At 43.7% G+C, this 20,268-nt stretch overlaps 2 protein-coding genes across 7 annotated transcripts in view; both read left to right on the forward strand.

The window, feature by feature from the left end:
• The first annotated feature begins 548 nt into the window (after positions 1-548).
• On the forward strand, positions 549-2,105 carry LOC108024299 (uncharacterized). Its single transcript, XM_017094200.1, is given in 3 exon segments — positions 549-580; positions 1,926-1,956; positions 1,959-2,105. Coding segments are annotated over 3 exon segments (210 nt in total).
• A 1,833-nt stretch (positions 2,106-3,938) lies between these two features.
• LOC108024631 (hemicentin-1) overlaps positions 3,939-20,268 on the forward strand; it is an 84,426-nt gene continuing 68,096 nt past the window's right edge. For all 6 annotated transcript variants that reach the window (XR_007764483.1, XM_050888351.1, XM_044092969.2 and 3 more), the window contains exon 1: positions 3,939-5,075. The gene's annotated coding sequence lies outside the window, so the exon portion shown is untranslated. The remainder of the gene's footprint in view (positions 5,076-20,268) is intronic.

A 20,268-nucleotide genomic window follows, 5' to 3' on the forward strand; every position in this document is an offset into this window, starting at 1 on the left:
TATATAAAACATTAAACATGTACAATATGGTATGAGTATCTGAATGAATATATGTAATATATCTTTGTCCTTTTAAACACTCTTTTAAGTAACTATATTATATAGCTACAGAATAAAATGATTATTAAAATAAAAAATATCTTTTTGGAAATTAAAAAAGTATTTTCTTGAAAAATAAAAAGTATCTTTTTGAAAAACGAAGAGTATCTGAAAGATATTTTTCCTCAAGTGTGGCTTATCTGAAAATCTTGTATCGCAGTCCATCTACAGCAAGTCAAGCCGCATTTCGCGTTGATTATGGTTGATTTATATGACAGCCCAGCCTGCGAGCCGGAGACCTTGCCATGAGGGTTGTCGCCTGGCTGGAGAGATGATGCCCCGGGAGATGTGTTAATCCATCGATGGGCTGGTCTCTCCTGTCCCTGGGTGACTTTTGACTTGGGTTCCGATCCGTTCAGAACCGTTCGGTTCCGTTTTAATTGAGCGCCAAAGCCAAACACGCCCCCATAAATCAAGCCTGTCGTCTGTGAGTTATTCACTCAGCCACAATGTCCAGCTGTCAATCATTTGCCCAGTTTCGGTGCGTAAAAAAGGAAGCGACAGTTTAGGGGCAGTAGTGAAAATGTAGAAAATAGAGGGGTCTTGGCCCCACCACCCTTTTAGGGGGAAACTTCATTAGACCAGAAAAGGCAGGCTGCCCCGGGGCCAGAACGGCAGCCACTTTTAATGAGCCGCCCTCGACTGAGATTCCCCAGCCAAGTGGCGGGTGGGTCGGGGAAACGGGTGGCTTTTCCTTTGGCAGCACGTGACGTGACAGCTGGAGATTTTCTTTATTTGCAGCGTCAAGCGGCGAGCCTGCTGGTGATGATTTTTCGGATTGTGAGACATAGGAAGTTGTTGAAATCTTGTGATGCATTAAAATTCGCAAGTTTTGACTTGGCTTTGTCTGTGGAGGGGGAGTCCTGCGAGTCCTGTCTGCGGCTCTGTGTGTGTGTGTGTGCTGAGTGCGTGTGAGTGACAGTTGTGTGTCAGTGGCACGCTTTTCCAGCTTTCGGGACGCACACACACTGGCACTTTATGCAAATGTCGCTTTTCTGCGTAGCTGCCTCGCTTTTTAATGAGCACACACACACACACACACTCCCACACAGCCACAAAGGTTGTGTGGCAACAACCACATTTTACTGTGTTTGTGTGCCTTCCTTTCTCCCTGCGAGTGTGTGTGTGAGCCAAGTCCTGCGACTGTGAAGCAATTAAAATGAAATAAGCAAAGTTTTTTCACCCGGCAAACAAATTTCCACTGCAACATCAAGACAAATGCACAAATGTCATCGCCACACCGAAAAGAAATATCCTAAATGATGATTAATTGGCTGAAATTTAATTTGGCCAAGCTCGGTGGCTCATTTGGGAGAGGTTTAAGATATATAGAGTAGATAAAGGTTCAAACGCTTAGAAGTATATTGTAACTAAGAGATTAAAAAAATTATTAAATAATATATTCAATTCCATTTTTTGCTAACTAGAATCAAAAGGTACAAAAAAATAGGAAAATTATTTTTAGTTAGTATGAAAAAGAGTTTTAGTAACTGTTTTAAGGTCACTACAGATGTATGAATGATAATGATTTTAGGTTATAATAAACGTGTGTTTTTTACTTTATGGGTAAGTGTGTCAAAGAAGAAATTAGTATGAGGCCGCGCCCCAATTAGCCACTGAGGGCCACTGGAAACTCCCTCTCCGCGCTGAAAGCCCATTTGCCACTCAATCAGCTGGCATCAAGCATTGCTTTAAAAGCATTTGCAATGCCCCCTTGCCACTCGGCCGCATTGCATTTGTTATGCCCTTGTTATCCTTGATCCTATTTGCGCTTTTCTTCCCGGCATTTCTTTCCTTTTTTCTGTGTTGCCTCTGCGGCGCTCAAGTGGAAGTGGCCATACAATGCGAGTGCGCCATGTGATGTGCATAGGTGTGAAGGTTGCCGCGGGCGAGCAGCTGCCACATGCACGTCAACATCGGGGCATAAAAGGCTAATGCCCCGGGAAAAGCGGAGGCCTCCGCGCCATCGAAGTGCCCCGTGGGGAGACGGGGGCGGAGCAGCTTAGAGGTGCAACAGCTCGCCAACAACTGCAACTGCTACTGCTACTGCATTACCCTGCGACAATCTGTTCCCATTTAACAACAGCGAATAAAAATGTGTTAGGTATTGCAACTCCAAGAAAAAGGCTCTATTTTCAATAAAATATCATAGTTGAAGATAGTTTTATGTATTTAAACTAAATTCAAGCTTAGAAAACATCTCATTTTACATTTAATCTTGCAATTGATGAGAATATTTTGTATCTCTCAGCGGAATGCTGTTGCTTAAAATAAAATATATTATTACCCATAAATTTATTTATTACATATTTACTCAACCTTCATAGGTTCTGTTAAATTTGTTTAATCTAAAAGCATTTTGCTGAGTATTAAACATTTTCATGAAATTGTATTGTATTTGCTCTAAAACTAAAAATATTTACCCTAAGAATTTATTCACTTTAAATAATTTAAATTCCATTTTTTTAAATCCAAAAGATTTTTATTTAGTTCTAATCATTTACCAAAATTTTTAAAGTTGTTCAGCAACTAATGCTGCCATCTACTTTGTTCTGCAACACTTAACGAAAGCTGCATGTTTCTTACCATGTTGCTAGCAACAAAAGACATGTTGCAAAGATTAGATAAGCAACATGTTCCTTTTTGCTGCTGAAAAATTTGTTGACAATGTCATGTTGCTAGAAAAATACGAAAGAAAATAAAAATAAAAATAAATCTTTGCTTATTTAAGAAGGTTTTTAAGTAATAAGGATGGATTAATAAAAAATGATCATGACTCTAGGTCATTAATTTCGATGTTATAGTAATAACTTTAGATGTGTTTACACAACATTTAAATAATTTAAAAACCTTAAAATATCCTTCAGTAATTTTGCAAACATTCCAAAAGTCATTTACACTTTTGCATGACACTTATGAACCAATTTTGCTGAATATATCACTATAACAATAATCTCAGTTCAACTATGACAGAGCTACCTTGACAGCCAGCCTGCCAATAATGGCTTAATGGAAATGCATCATGACCCCCACGGCTTACGACAGCCTAGGTAAATTAAGCAATTCGAGCGACGTAATCGGCAGGCAGCATAGTAAATGCTCGCAGGCCATTGATAATCCTTCGCCAGGACGACGACAACAAAAGCTCCTTCATGGGGACAACTCAATTACGGGGTTAGTTATGTTATGGACACGACTCGAGTGCCGGGAGAGGCCATAGTTGAGCCCGGAGTTGAGCCCCCAGCTGACCCCGCCTGACCCCAGGGGGGAGGGATAGGGCGCTCCCGGCCACTTTGCTGTCAAATTAGTGCCTAGTTTCGGGGCGCATAATTGGGCGAAAAGGCCGAAACTTTTTACACGCAGCCATAAAAGATTTATGGAAATTATGCATGTGCTTTTTGTGTGCTGCCTATCCAGGAAGCGGCCAAATCGTCGGGGGATTTATGAGAGGTGCCAATAAATCACATGGCGAGTGGCCCATTAATTGGCTGCAAGCGCGGCCAAAACAACACTCGACCAGTTGCCAAAGGTCACGTCGCATGTTGCTGCCGTGCGGCACACGAGCAACATGCAACACGAGAGCGGCGAGTTGGACTCCAGCACACAGAGAGAGAGAGAGCCCCGATACTCGTGACCAGAGGACACGAACCTCGTCCCTGGCCGAAGTGAAAAAGTGTGAATGATGTGCGGCAAGTGTTGCTACCCCGCAGCAACACCAGCCACGAGCGGCAGCAACACCAGCGACGGCGGCAACAGCAGCAACAACAGGCAGCAGCAGCAGCAGCAGCCGAGCGGCGGCAGCTGCGATTGTTGTTTAGTTCTTATCCGTGGCTCACAGCGTTTGGTTCGTCGTGCGGGTGGCGCTCTACGAGATACTACACCCAATATATCTACATAATTCCTGACGGATCTCTGCAGGGATCCGCATTTCCCCTCTAGACAAAGTGTTTTTAATTTTTTCCACCCGGCCAACTTGCAATTTATGTGGCTAATTAAGGGGGAAAATAAAAGAGCAGGCGGTGCGTGACTCTCGAATGCTGCGCATCCGTCAGGTTTGCGTGTGCCGCGCCCCTTCCGCCCACTAAGCAGAAAAAAACAGACAACGTGCCGGAAAAAAATACTAGTACACTCCAGTTATCAAAACACTCGAAAAGAACTGGGGAACAGGGGAAGCCCCCAAATCTGCAGTGCGAAAAAAACCCTCGAAAAGGAATTGAAATTGAAATTTAGGGCAAAAGCGGATTACGGGCAGCATAACAGCCGAAAGCGGAAAACAAGTCCAAGTGTGCGGGAAAAGTAATAACAACAAAACTGAAAAGTGAATTGCGGGAAATCGGGAAATCGGAAAGTGCTGCGAGCTGATAGACCCGAGTAAATCGTATGGAAATGTGAACGCGTCACGCTGGCTCATTAACGATTTGCCATCGCCACTCCAGTTGCGTGCAGCTCATCAATTAATTCCACTGAGTTTTCGCACTTTGAGCGCCAAAAAAGCAGCAGCATCGTGCAAGGAGAGCAGCGAAATTAATGACACAATAACACACTGCGGTTTCATTTGCGGCGGTCAGTTCGGACACACAGATGCAGATACATTGTGCGGGAGTGAGTGCTTTCAGGCAGAGTGGGCGCAACAGTTCGTCGGCCATATAGACCAGCCCCTCCTGCAGCGAAATCCAATCCGAATCCTATCGGTCGCGTGGCACATAATTTATCACAATTGTCGTCGTCTGGGCGGAGCGAAGTGAAAGTGCATGCGAGCATCCGCAAGATACAAATTGCTTATGCAGACATCTATCTCCTCGGAGCGAATACGGGTCAGTGCATTGGAACAATAGCCGGGGGCGGCAAAAGTTTTGCCCTCTCTGTTGGCCAAGCAAAAACATAAATTAAACTTACCAGTTGCCGAGTTGGAAGGCCTTGAAAGTTCCTCGGCTTGTTTGGATTAGCAAAGCGGACGCAGGACCCAGAACCTCGGGGTGAGTTGGTCCCTCCTCAGCCTCCTACCCCCGACTTGTAGCTGTAAGTCCGGGCTTACAGCTCCGGCTCGATTCGCAGTGCCATTCCATCTAGATCCCGGCCAGCCATCGGACGACCAAAGAGCCTGCGTGGGTTTGCCTGTGGGACAGATTTGTTTGCCTTTCAAATTTTCATGTCTGAGTGGGCTGCTGTTTCGATGGTCACTTCTCGGGAAAGATGCTTGAGAACCGAGATTTATGCGGTGATTATTATGGCTGTTTTCTGGGAGAAAAACAAATTAGACTGGGCAAGGCATGGGAAAGGTGGCACAGAAAAAGTTATTAATGTCTCTGTTTACCACTAGCTTTGTTTTAATTTTTATTGTCAAACTACATTTTGAATTAATGTACTTAAGGAACATTATTAAACCCAATGTAAGTTAATTTTTGGTGTTAATAGCTACCCTTTATATTTATTCTTTATACGATTTAAAGCAATAGAAAGTTATAAGATGTTCTAAAATATTAATAATATTAGTTAAGAAGTAGACCATGATTATAGTCCTATCAATTTATTCCTTTTAATGCTTTCCTAATGCTTCTCAAAGCTAATGCTTTCCCAAAGGATGATAAATAAGATATTCCAACTAAGGTTCCCTCGTAATTCCTTTAACCAGAAGCGGCATAAAACCCACTTTTTCCTCTTCACTTACCGAGCATTATTCTACCATCACTTATTTTTTGGAACGGCAACCTTGGCAACAACCCGGTCAAATCTTTGCATGAATTGCGCTAAGCGCCTCTTGGCGCCTTACGGCCAAAACAAGGGCCCATGTGCGTGGCCCCGTTCCGAGGGTGTTCGTAGGTAGAGGTCCATGTGGCCCATATGGCACACATAAAAAGCAAATCACAAAATCCACTAGGCACCGCCTTCTGCCCCACCCCACAGAGGAGGTGCAGTAAGCTCTCATATGTATAAACGCCAGCGCCGCAGGAAATTTGCAAAGCCAGCGTGCCACTCTGTTCTCCAGGATCCCGATCCTGAGCCAGTGTCGGCACGTTTGTGTATGCACCATATACACCATATATGCCATATACGCTGGCCTGTCCAGAGTTCGGTCTATTAAAGCAAATAGAAATCCGGCAGAACACACGAGGGCAAATATAAAACCCGAAAAACACCCGCACAGAGTTGAAAATATGAACAAAGGCGGGCGCAAAGCGAAACGGGGCGATGAAAAAAATTGCGTACATAAAGTTTGCCAGCAACAAAAAACGAAATTTAGGTAAATGCATAAAAAAGAATTCAATTTTTAAACAAAAATGCCGGGAGCGGCACAAGCACATGAAATGTGTGCCATGTGCAAATATTTCGAGGGGAATTGCAAAAAGGGAAAACGGCATTCACTGCGCTGCCGAACAATAAAACTTTCAATACATATTTTATTTGACTTTCTGCTGCAATTTTATGCATAATAAATCCTTTCGCCAGACTAAATATTATGGGTAAATATGGAACCATCAGGCGGGGCAGCTAGAGGAAAATGCTCATCGAGCGACTTGTGCATAATGAAGAGACTGCTGCAGCGCAAACCATTGGGAAATTTCATTAAGCCGGGAATAAAATAAATCCTCTTTGAGCCCGGCCGCTGCTCGGGATCACGCGTGGCGTTCGGGGCATTTGGGAAATAGATGAAAATGAATCCTGGCACATTTTCCAATTAACGAAAATTTACAAAATGCCAACGCCGAGGCGGCTAAGCCGTGCAATTAAAAAGCTCGAGCACGTAGAGTGCCACGTGGGTGGGTGAAAATCGCGGCGAAAATGCCGCGGAGTGGGTGGCAAAGCTGCTGATATGGTGTTCCAGGTGCAGCGGAAAATCGGGCTGCCTGCATCCGCACGTAGTATGCAAATTATTGCAAATTATCGGCGTAAATTGCATTTGGCTTTAATGAGTGCGGCAGTGTCTGGAGAAGATCCTCCGCTCTCACCGAGTTCAATTATGCTTCCGCATCTTGGTTTTCGCCACTGTTTGCATTTCATTTCACATTTTGTCCCCGTGCTGATTTATGTATTTTGCCCCCGACTTTGCTTATTTACATTGTATCTATTTGCCGGCTGTGAATCTGCCTTCCAGCAGAGTAGGCTTCGATTTTATTTGCGTGTCGTCACGTCGCGGCTTTCGAGGAATCGTCGCCCTTGTGTCGAATCGCTCTCTGGATATTTGTAATTCTAATGCCCCGATTTGCATACGCATCCATTTTGATGGCTTACGAATTCCAGAGCCTGCAGACTTTCGTTGACCTTACACGTCTCAATTGCAGATGGCATTCCTTAACCCTACACACTCAAGTGCCTCGTTTCTCTAGATTGCCCAGACAGATGTGTTATAATGTTGTGCACCTCTTATCACATAATGCTAATTGTGTTTTTCTGCCCAGCTAATTGCCGGCAATTCCTAGTCTCTGGCTCCGCCATAATTTATCAATTTAGCCAGCAAGCGAAGCAAATGAAGCGAGCCGGGAAAAACGAGCTTATCTCATGTCAAACACACTTAAGCAGAGGAAAATCCCTCCCTCCCAGGCGGAAAATTCTCGTGTAGGTGTAGCTCGCTTGTAAATTTTTATTGGCCCTTAATGCAATAGCAGCTATGGAGCCAGCATGAGCATTTCCAATTGAATTGGAAATAGGTATTAACATGGCCATCTAGTTGCACTGCTGTCTGCCAATGGAGTACACCGAACGAAATTGAAAGCCAATGGGGGAATAATTGGGGATTGTCTTTTAATAATTCAGGACCATTTCTAGTACTTAAAAAGGCATGTAACTTTAAAAATAAATAGTAGGATTTTATCAAAATGTACCAAACATATTTGAAAAGAATCGAAAGAAGAATGGGAAAAGTATACATATGTTATAAAAAAAAGAATTTTAAAGGGTTAAGAGTTCAGTGACATGCGATTTTAATTGAGTTTCCTCGAACAAATTAGTAGATCTGTTCTGAAGAACGGCTATAAATCGCATCCTTAAACAGAGCGCCAATAAATAAATATATAAAAATGTAAGTCCATGTTGGTAAATTTGTGAAAAAATTCTATGAAATATTTTCCCGTTTAAAATGACTTAAATAACCCTTTAAAACCACTTAAAAAATGACTAGTAAAAATACGATAAAATTCCCCCAAAAAACGCTGTGTGGAGCAATCCTTGCAAAAAGGACAATGGCCACGTTGCGGAATGCTGTTGACCAAATGCGATTCCCGCATTAAGCACGGCGAATTGCCTTACCTTGCTTTTTTTATAGGATCCTCCCCAATGCCCCATCGCGATATCTGCAACGAGCTTCGATTAATGTCTGAGTCGCTTAATTGGCTTTCTGTGTTGCGATTTCACCTGAATTGCTGTTGCTGCTGCTGCTGCTGCTGTAGATGTTGCTGCTGTGGGTGTTGCTGCTGTTCCTGCTGCTGCTGCTGCTGCTGTTGTCGCGGCTCAAGAATGAAACAAAAAGCACACCGCAAGCATTTGCATTTAGATTGAAAACGCCAGGCGCTGGTTCGATTTGGTTTTTTGTTCGACTGTCGCCCGCCTCGCTTTGACTGATGCAAGCTGAGGAAATCAAAATCTCGCTAGCCCCCTAAAAAAGAACAAACACACACATGCAGATCCCCGCCATTTCCATCTCCAAAAAAGAAAGCAAAAAATGGAAATGAAAACTCTGAATTTTTGTTTACCCCACTCACCAGCCATCGAGTGTGGATTTTTGCGGCAGATCTTAATTAAATGCATAATTCGTATTTATTATTCAAATGCTTTTGATTTATGCAAAGCGCGTCGTCGCCGCGTTCATAAATATTAATTAGAATATTTTTACTTTTGCCAAATATGAAGAGGAATTTGCATGCCATCGATTCGAAATTAAATAACTATTATGGCCAAGTGGTCATAATTGCAGATAGAGTGAGAGTGAAGCACCCCTCCCCCCCGTCTGCGGTGCGTTTGTGCAGCTTGGAAAGTGCTTGTATCCCCTTTGAATAAATTAATGTCAAAAGTACTTTGGCTTTTGATTTTGATTGATGATTGTGCGCCCGTACGAGCAGCAGGGCCTTAAAGCTCCGACCAGGAAAAGGCAGTGGAGTCGGCGAAGGCGGGCCAACAAAGCCAAAGCTAACCACTTGGGTGGGGCCATGAGCTGGGGACTGGAACTGAAGTGGCCGCCAGCCAGGGTGCCCATCTCCATCTCCATACCCAAACCCATCAACCAGCACCATTCCCTCGCCAGGATGCCAGGACGATGAGCCGAAGAGCCTCTGCGTGTGTGCATAGAAATTACGCATAAATAACCAGCCATGAGAACGCCCGACATCCGCCCCAAAACCACCCAAACGCCCCTCTGGTTGTCTGCTGCAGCTTTTGAAAGCGGCTGCATCATCATCTTTGTCATCAAGCTCGCTGCATCGTTGACAACGCCAATCCGCAGTCAATGACAGCCAGCCATGGCTCCTCCACTCCCCATGTCCTTTTGACATGGCTCGAACAGGGCATCGGATCAGCCGGGTACACAATAAAAAAGCTGCGCCAAAACTAGTCCTTTTACTAAATAGTTTCTAGGTTGAGATACAATTTTGTATTCAAATATATTTCACAATTTCGTAGAGGGACTTTTAAATCTTATAGAAAAGTGTCGAAAAGTATGCAATCATATAGTTTGAATATGAATATTGCATACTTTTGTACACCTCTAGGTAAAAGCTTGCAATAGTAAACTTTAAATGCTCCGGTGGTCCACATTAATAATGTGGACATAGAGCAAGCGACTAAGGCGAAATACCTAGGCCTCACACTGGACAAACGCCTAACCTTCCGAGAACATATTGCCAGAGTCGTCAAAATGTGCAACCTAAAGCGGAACCAATTATTCTGGATGCTAAACAAGAAAAGCAAACTATCTCTAAGATGCAAGCGGCACATTTATCAACAAATCATCGCACCAACTTGGAGATATGGAATCCAAATTTGGGGAGTGGCGGCTGCGTCCCACCGAAAACGTTTCCAAACCGTCCAGAACAAAACATTAAGACAAATCACTGGCTGTGAGTGGTTCGTTAGCGGCCAAACGCTTCACAATGACCTAAACCTGAGTCTTGTTGAAGACCAAATATCGTTCTTCTCAAGCAGGTACAACGACCGTCTAACTGCCCACCGTAATCGTCTAGCCCGGAGATTACAGGGGGCTATCCCAATTCGCAGGCTCAAAAGAAGACATTTTGGGCTGCTCCTAAGAGACTAATATGAATATATTATTTACTTGAAACTAGTCGTAATTTGATCTACTCCTATATACCAAGTTGAAAACTAATTATAATTTATAATTAAGAGATTATTTACTTAAGAAAACATTTAGGTTAAAGGCTTTAATTAGATCTGTTCCTGGATTATATTAAATAAAGATGTTAATTAAATAAAAAAAAAGAAACTAGTCGTAATTTGATCTACTCCTATATACCAAGTTGAAAACTAATTATAATTTATAATTAAGAGATTATTTACTTAAGAAAACATTTAGGTTAAAGGCTTTAATTAGATCTGTTCCTGGATTATATTAAATAAAGATGTTAATTAAATTAAAAAAAAAAAAACTTTAAATGTAAATATTGCATACTTTTAGACACCTTTGGGTAAAAGCAAGCCATGACATACCATAACAGGTTGCGTACTTCTGCACACCTGCCGAAATGATTTTAAGTGATATTTTCATTCTTTTAAAAGTGTTTCCTAAGATTGCTGATTTAATGACCCGGTAAAAAGTTTAGCTTAGGTCTCTCTGACAATTACCTGTCATCGAAATATCAATAAAAACCTTTAACAACATGCCATTTTAGAAATGTAAGAAACCAGTTTGATTAGTGACCCTAGGGGTTTGAGGGTCCATTCTTCCTGTGTAGTCATGTGCCACACGCACGTGCGTGGCCGCATTATGATGCTGGAGATCGAGATGAAAATGGGTCTGCAGAATGGAGCAGCTCGGTGAAGTCGGGCGAAATGTGGATGGGGTATTGGGGACGTGGATGTGAATTGTGGGTGCCTTTGTCCCGACCACAGACGCATCAATCAGCTGTATGCCTTGCTGCTGCTTTCGATGATACAAAATCATGCGAAAGTTCGAGCTGCCATTGCCTTTGGCTTGCCTTTGTTTCTTCCGCTCCTTTTTTTTTTTTTTTGAGCCCGGCCTGGGCGTGGCCGTGTAATCAATTACGTGGCTTCATTAATCATGCAAATACCAACAGGAACAGCAGCAGCACACAGAACACAGGACAGCGAGCCTGAAACAAGAGCAGTATTGCCATTATTGATTTTGTCAAGCGTGTGGCTGCTTATCAGCTAGCCGGGGCTGACGTCAAAGTCTGCTGCTTAAAATTAATAAATTTTCCAGCAGCCAAAACCACAGGACGACAGTCAGCCAGCCAGTTAGTCAGTCGGTTGTTCGGGACAGACAGAGAGATGTTTTCCGAGGATAGCACCGGCCTTATCGGAGACATCCATTGTTGTTGTGCGCCCCAGCTTATTTGCATAATTTCGCCAGCTCAGCCTCGTTTTGACAGGGCCGCTCTATGTGGCATATTCAAGGTTAATTTGTTTCGGCAAACAAACTTTGACTGCGCCTTGCGAAGTATGCTAATATTTGGCTCGGCCCACTGCCAACTCGGGGCCTTCAATTTGCCTTCGACTGGCATTTTATTTGCAGAATTATTGAAGCTCTCTCTCATAATGAAGTTTCATGGCGTATGCATACAGGCATTAAACGCACTCACACACATGAGCCTGCTATCCTGGTTTCCTGTTTCCCTGTATTCCTGCCCCGGATTGTGGCAGGAATCGCTGGGGACTCGAGAAGAGAGTCCTGGGCGGGCATCCGGGGGGCCGCATTAAAAATGAAAGCCTTTGGAATTCGCTTGTTAAATAAAATTTTATGTAAATGATTGAATGAAAGCCGCTCGCGCGAGCTCTGAATGCTGTCGTTAAAATGCTTTTCAGGCCCTGCTTTTTTGTTGTAATTGATTTTGCTTTCAATTGCGTTGCAGGGCGAGGCACTTGAAAAGCCGTTTAACGTGTGGCTGAAGTGTTGGGAAATCCATTGAAATGCACATGTCGCCGGTGTTTTGGCCCCGACAATTGCTCAACCGCTTTTCCCTGTTTCATTAGACTGCCAACTTCGCGCCGTCTTTTCAGCAGCTTAAAAGCATTTAAGTCCTGCGGCGATTCTGGCGCTCCAGTTTCCTGTTGCGCATGTTTTGCATTTTGTTACCTTTGGAGCCGGGCATTTTTTCGGCTGCCCCCCTGCTAAGTCCTTTTTATGCGTCTTAAAAATGCAAATTTACGGCGACATTTAGCCTGGTGGGTGGCGCGTTGGATGGGTGGGGCGAAAAGCCGGTGCTAGTTAAGTGGCCACCGCTAATTATGTGCAGCCCGCCAAGTGCCCGCCTTCTGAGCCCTCTTATCTGCCCGGCCAACTTACCCGTACAGGCAGTCGAGTGTCGGGTTTTACGACTCGGTAATCGTAATCTCCGGCCCTAAATTCCCAATGATGTGGGAGACAGTCAAGTAGCTGGAGCGACAGTTGTCATAAATATGCACATACATAATGCATACCATCTAGCACATAATAAGCACATGGGTGCACTGGGAAAAATAAATGGGTACTGAAATCTCTAGGGACTTGAAACTCATTTGGAAGAAAGGTATCTATAAGTAAGATATGAAATGTCTTGCCTCTAAAAGACTTGGGGATTAGTAGTGTCCTCATACCTAAGTCCTATTTTGTTTGTGATTTCAAAACTCTAGGGTTTTAGCAAAAGAGGTATAATAAAGTTATTAAAAATGAGAGGTTTTAGAGATTAGTTTAATAATCTTTAACGTTATTTCGTATTTCAGTTTGTAGCATTGCGATTAATTTCATTTTTATACTTATTATATTATATTATATTATTATATGTGCTATTGTAATATTTGAAGCCTACTTTCAGACGCGTTCTTAAGTGTTTTCAGAACTCTTACAACCTAAACATATTAAACAAATAATTTCATTGGTATTTAATTTTTTGATGCTTGCATTTTTGTACTGTGAATTATACTATTTCTCTGGTTCTTACATTTTTACCCTAACAAATTCCGAGAAAGCCAGAGCTCAGGCATGAACATAATGTGGCATTTTTGTTCGTTTACATTTTAAATATATTTTGTTTCTCTGCACGAGCAAGTACTTTGCCGAATTTGTGCCCCCAGCATGTAGACTCTTCTTCTGGCTAATGCGATTTTTGTAAATTGACAGCTACGTGACAGTGCTTACGACTTTAATGACAAGAACAACATGCGCGACGGACGGCGCTTCATCGATGACAAGTGGCAATATTTTATGGGCGTGGCGAAAGGGGGTCGCTCCGCTTCGGGGGCCCGGGAAAAGGGGGACCTCTTCCCACAGAGATCAGCGGAGCAGGCTCAGACGGCCGGGCTAATGCGATGTGGGAGCCAGAACATGTGTGCCTCACATGCAATTTCGGCTCTCGAAATCCCACAATCAGCATTGACATTTGACATTTCGGAACGGGCTTTGGCTTTGACAGGCCAAAATGCGAGCCGAGTTGCGGATGCAAGTGCAGCCACCGCACCATACCATGCCGTACCATGGCATCCCCAGAGATGATAAATTGAAAACTCATAAATTATGTCAAATTATGGCGGGGCGAAAAAGAAAGTCCGGATCCGGACCCGGACCCGGACCCAGGCCCGCATCGCCACCCCCTTGCTGGGTTATCTTATTTTATTCTCCGCGCTGATGACGTTGTCTGCGGTGGACAGTCAGTGTCAACTTCAAGCTCGTTGCTCATTTTGTCAGTTGAGTGGAAGCAGTCTTGACATTTATTAACATTTCTCCGCCCCCAAACTGGCCGCCGGCAATTAAATATGACCATTTTTTGTGGTATTTATTAAAGTCTGCGGCGCGTAGGTAGCCGGAATAAACATAAATCATTTCTTTTTCCCACTCGGGCTTACTTATTTGTTATATAATGCCTGCTAGCTGGGGCAATACAATTTGAAAATCATTTAAAGATACTGTAGGGGACCTGGAAACAGGGCCCATAACTCAATGTCAACTTGAGCCAGAACAGAACAGACTGTGGCCAGGCAACCGCAAGCCGATTGAGGAAGACGAGGCTGCAGCTTCCTGGGCCTTGACCAAAATGGAATCAAAATATATTTGGTATTTAAAATGACGAACGGCGCCCCCCATCGCCCATCTCCAGATACTCCTACGGATTCATCTACATGTGTATCCGCATCTTGTGGATTTGGAACTGCTGCTGTGAGTCTGTTTAGCACGTTGCCCGAGTCGTAGTCGTATTCGTGTGTTTTATTTTCGGCAAATGGAAATTGTATTATGTAAAACATGCTCCGATTCACAAGGCGCACACACCCAGATGTCTTTCTCCAGTGTAACTCGTAGATACTGGTACTTTTGTGCTTTTCGTTTTGCCGCTGCTTGTGCTTCCCAGGCATTTTTGCGGCTGATGCTAATTTTGATTTATTTAAATATTGTTCTATTTCCTTGAACTGATTTCGTGCTGCTGTGCCGGCATTCCTGCTGCTGGTCAGTATTTTTATTGTGCAAATGAAATTGATTTTAATGTGTTTGCTGTCTTTGCACTTGAAAGCGTTCTGTATAAATATTTTCCCTAGAATGGGACATTCTGCAGGAGCTCAGGCTATGGCTTCAAAGGCCGCCGTAGAATTCCGGAAACCCTGGGGAATATGCCGCAGAAATCCCTTTGGAGCCGACTGCATTTGTAAATTCTGGAGAAATATCTCCCAAGACAAGACATTTTGTCTGGCTTTTGCTGTCGCCGGAGGGTCTAAATTTATCACAGACACAGTCTCGATTTATGTTTGCCAGCACTGCAGTGTCAATCCTACGACCGCCGAGGGCCTCGGCGACTCACAATTCCCAATTCTTTAATGTATAGATACATTTATAAGCGCTGATTTAATGCACTCAGAGTTATAAATTAATTTAAGGAGCACGCGCCAAATGAATTTGTGCGCTTTTAAATGCGCCAAAATGTATGCAATAATCATTGTTAATGCATCACGCGCCATCCGGTGCAGCAGCTACATTTTGGCCAGAATTTAAAATGCCTTGTTTGAGCGAGTGCTGTAATTAATTGAAAAAACTGTTTATAAAATGCGAGCCATATGGAATTTTTTCTGTTTTTTTTTTCTCTCTCCTCTCGTGCATAAATTGAACGTTTAATTATGCGATGCTCCGTGAGTGTTTTTGTGTACGCCGTGTTATTATGCAAATTATTTATTGTGTGAATGAAATGTAAATTTTTAATTGATTTAAAAAAGCGCTCGACTCGAATCGCATCCCTCCTCGTTCCCAAAACTCGGTCACATGTCAACTCACGCGATTTTTGCCGCCAGTTCGGTAGTTGCTATTTTCCGGCATTTTCCCCCGTGCGACTCGCAAAGGGGGGCGGCTGGCGGGAAAAGGGGGCGCGGCAGTAATAGTAACTCTAACTGTGACTGCAGCGAAACTGTTGACATTCACGCACAAATTGGATTTACTAACGAGTTGGCTTTGGCCAATGGATGGCGGCAGCGTTGACGGTCGCCTGCTGTTTGTCACTTTTGGCACTTTTGTTATCGTACACCCCATCCCAAAAAAAGGCAGAAAAAATGCCAAAAAAAGGGGGTAGAGTGCGGAGAACGCGGAGCTTTCGCGCCTGTTATTTATGGCTTCGATTATCCCCGCACACAATGTGCCAACAAAGGAGCGGCGAAAGTGTTTGCCCTAAGCAAACCCAGTGGAAAACGGCTTGGCAACGCTTCCTAGCTGGCAATAAAACAAAACGCACACGCGTCCCGTTCAGCCGGAATTTTTCGGGGCTCGTCGGCTCGGGGTGAGGAGCCGTTACCAACCGCTCCAGCCACCATATTCGGGGCACAATTTGGGAATTTTCCGGGGGTCAAAGGCGGAGCATCGAAATCACAGAAGCAGCACAAGGACATGCCGAAAGAGGCTTTGCGTATTTTCAATAGTTGCCATTGTATACACACGAAACAATCGAAGGGGGCGGGGAGTTTGTGCCTGGTGGCCTGAAGAGATTCGTGGTGAGACAGTTGCAGACAAAATAATATGGGCTATGCTAATATTTCTGGCATTACAATAGTGCCATCTTGAAAATTTAAAGACATTTTTGAAGTTGAAAAGGTTATAAGGCTGAAAATTGCTAATAACTCAGTTTTAATTATTACATAAATCAAAACTTTAAAGAGTATTTGCCTTCATTTTACCACTTAAAACCTGTTATATTCTAAGCCTGTAGCTACCTTTGGTGCTATTTTCTTGGCAGTAACTGTATTTACGCACATGGTTAGAGGGAAATCTGTGTGGTGATTCAACGTTTGAATTATGATTTTCATGGGGCGAACTTTTAGTTTGATTTTGCCATCGTTTCGTCGCTTTTGTCACTGAGGATGTCGCCGGGTTTTTGGCTTCGGTTGTGGTTTTGATTTCGGTCTGGGTTCCGTTCCGCCATTCTCTAAAGACCATTCAGCATTCGCTGTTTTCGGGTCTACGGACAAAATTTATATTCGCCACTAATGCGGGCACTTAAACTACCCAAACAAAATGGCTTCACTAACTTGAGTTGTGCCTAAGCCCGTCTCTTTCTGTCCCTGCACTGCCGTCTCGTTCTAGTCCCGATTCTCCCTGCGGTTCTCTCTAGGTCGCTGGAGACTGTTAGCCGGGGCCATGTGAAAATGACTGAAATCGTATCGAAAATCAAAGGTCACTTTTGGGATCAATTCAAAAGGAATTGCCGCATTCAAATCGCTCGGAGGCACTTGTGAAGGCGCACAAACATGGTGAGTGGAATGGAGAAAGTGGAAAGTGGAAGGAGAGGAGCTCATATGTGTATACAGATGGGGATACAAGGGATGTGGATGTGGATGTGGATGTGCTGCCATAGATATTCAAACTAAATGGCGTCATCTATAACGAATACATGTGTGTGTCTCTGCTGACTGTCGATAGGAAATGAATTTTAATGATTGCCCCCGAAAAACTTTGGCCATAGCTGGATGGCTTGTTTGTCCCCACGAAGAGTGGCCTTTCCAGAGGCTGGAGATGAGGATGCGGATGGGGATGAGGAGGAGGATTTCCATATCGCCGCCTGATTGCTTGTTGTTCTTGCCAGGCAGTCCAGAAAGTTTGCACATTAAACTGTTTATTTTAAGTAGCCGATAACCGGGGAGCCCACTCGGTAACCCAGCCATCGCAAGTGAACCCCCGACCCCAACGCCCCTCCATTTTCCCAGGGGTGATGGAGAGGGGGCGTGGCGGAAAATGCAAACTATTTTCCATGATGCGGCACGTGCTACGCCTCAGCCATTTCACTCATGCATCTTGCCGCCTCTCAGCTGCTGGCAATATGTCAAGAATCTGCGATTCCATTGCCCCTGGCTAGGGGTTCAGCTCTGGTTTATTTCTGGCCCGCGGGCTAATTAAAAATCCGCTCCTTCGAATACACAGAATCTAGAATGCCATATGCAAATGCATTTTGTGTCATTCGCTATTCATGACTATTAATTAAATGGCCAAGTAAATATTTTCCCCGCCTTGGATAGACACTCGATGTACTAGCAGAACAGTGCTTTTCCCCCAGGAAAATAGATAGATGGTGGATAGCTACCCCTGCCAGAGTCTATAATTGGTTTTGGCTTTTCCGAGAAGGGGTCTCCCCGGCCCCCAACTCGATTTCTCAGCTCGGCCCCCCTTTCTTGTGCTCTCAATTTACTTTTAATTTGATTTCTCAGCGCTTGGCGCTTTGTTTATTTTTCTAATTAATACGAAAACAAGTTGCAAGTTGTTCGGTTGGCCAGCAGCCAGGTAATCCCCTCCTCCGTCAGTTCATCAGTCCGTCACCCAGAGGATTCCCAGTGGGCTAAGTGGATTAGGACGGCTCGCACTACCAGTTTTGCCACCGTATGCTGTATCTATATACCCAACTCATACGCCGAAAGTTAAACTGCGCTTTAAGAAGGCATAATTAATTAGTTATGGGCGATGGTTGGATGTGCTGTGTGGGTGTGATGTGTGCCTTTTGCCGGCGACCTTATCGCTGGCTTCCGATAAGAGAATAAATAATGAAAGATAAACAAAGTCAGTCAAGGCTGAGACAAGCTAACAAAAACAAGGCCAAAAGGACATCTGTTGTGGGTGTGGGCTAAACGTCATGTGTTTGAATGAAAATGAAGCGATCCCTGTCACGCCCCCTCAGGCCAACGGCCTTTTGTGTAGCCAGGTGACAAACTGAAATCTTAAAGTTGACATCTGCCTGCCCCTTTTCCTCCTCTGAAACATTAAACTTAAGACCAACCCACCGATACCGCATTCCTTGAAGCGAAATTTAATTATTGGCCATGCCAGAAGTTGATAAATTAGATATTTAATTCTGCGAACAAGGGAATATAAAAATGCAAAGCCCAAGAAGCGAGCGTTAAATAATTGTTTCTCGCAAAAAATTCCAACCACGAAAAGGGTTCGTCGACCAGGCCCAAAAAAAAAAGGAAAAGGGCGAGCCCTTGTTGTTCGGCAAAAAGTTGGGAGCTGAAGATTATTAATTGAAGGATTAGAAGGCGTTCAAAGGGAAATGCTGTGCGGCTTGCTGGCAAACTAAATTCCATTTAAATTCTAATTTCGGGGTTGCTGCAGAACACGTGTAAATATTTTTGGCAATTTAAAACGTTTAATTTAATTGTAGCAGCTGTTAATTTAAATTGCAAAAACTCACAAAAACTTTGTCGCTGACAAATGCGACGACATTAATATTGGACGCTGTTTTTGGGGGGGAAATATGTGGGAGAACAGAAAATTAAAGCCAGCCCGGACTGTATAAATAAATAAGGAATCGCCGCCTTGATTGACGGATGAGCCGGGCCTTTGGAGTGGGCTTCTGTGGGCCAAACTCAGGCAGCTCAGGGGCCATGGCCCAAATGAAAGTCTGCCGCAGATGCGGCACCTGAGAGCCGGGCGCATGTTGTCAAATTTAAGGTAAATTTGGTGGCAACCGCAGCCGAAGCAACCGGCGTGTTTACCCATTTGTTTTATTTATATAGAGCTGTCAGGCGAGGGGAGTGAATCACAGCCGCATAAGGATACATCCGCATGGCTGGCGACGAGTTTTCCCCACTTTCCTGTGACTGACAGCCGCCCACAGGAGGGGGAGAAAGTGGAGAATGGGGCCGACTGGCCAGGAAACTTTCACACCCGCTCCCCGGGGGCCATATGCGTGCACTAAATTAGTCAAATGGAGTAGTTTTTTATGTAATTTCCCTTTGTGATTTCCGGATTCCATAGGAAAATTGCCCAAGGCGGCAGAAAGCACAGAGATAAAGTGAATTCCTTCACTCCATTGTCCGTATTTTTGAACCTTTTGTGGGTAACTACCTGAGCTACCCGTTTTCTGAAGCTTTAATTAAACTTCAGGTGTTCTGGTCCTAAAAAATTGAATTTTAATACCTCGTTTCTAAGGCAATGTCCCAAATGCTGTTGTAAAATCAAAAAGCTGCCATAGTTGCTAACATTATTTTTATACGACTGGCATATTCTTTAACAGGGATAATTCTTAAGAGCTTCTTGCAGCAGTTTCCTCTTCACTTTTGATTTAAATTCATTTTAAATACCGCACAAAAGCAGAGGAAAAATCAAAGACTGTAATCTTTCAATGAAAGAATGAAAAATGGAAGTGCCCACTATAAACACATGAATAAATTCTTATATAGAAACATAATGTACGACGAGCAGCTTGCGTACACGGAGCTGGCTCCTTTGTTTGCCTTGGCCGACTGCCCAAACATGAGCTTGGAGCCTGGAATCCAGTGAGTGCGAACATCTCTATGGGGAAAACATAAAAAATATAAAAGAACACAAAAATGAAAACTTCAATCAATGCAAAGGACGCATTGAGGCCAAAAGGTCAGTGCCTCGACGGCAAATATTTATTTAAACAGAAGAGTCAAGTGAAAAAATAAAGCATACACTCGCACGCAACAAAAATGGAAAGAGAAAAGGCACAAAAAAATCATATTAAATATTTACCCTGACCGAGGAGCCGTGCTCTGGGATTTGATTAAAGCATTTTTGCATGCGCCCAC

This window comes from Drosophila biarmipes, chromosome 3R (assembly GCF_025231255.1).
Source record: "Drosophila biarmipes strain raj3 chromosome 3R, RU_DBia_V1.1, whole genome shotgun sequence".
NCBI classification, from domain to species: Eukaryota; Metazoa; Arthropoda; class Insecta; order Diptera; family Drosophilidae; genus Drosophila; species Drosophila biarmipes.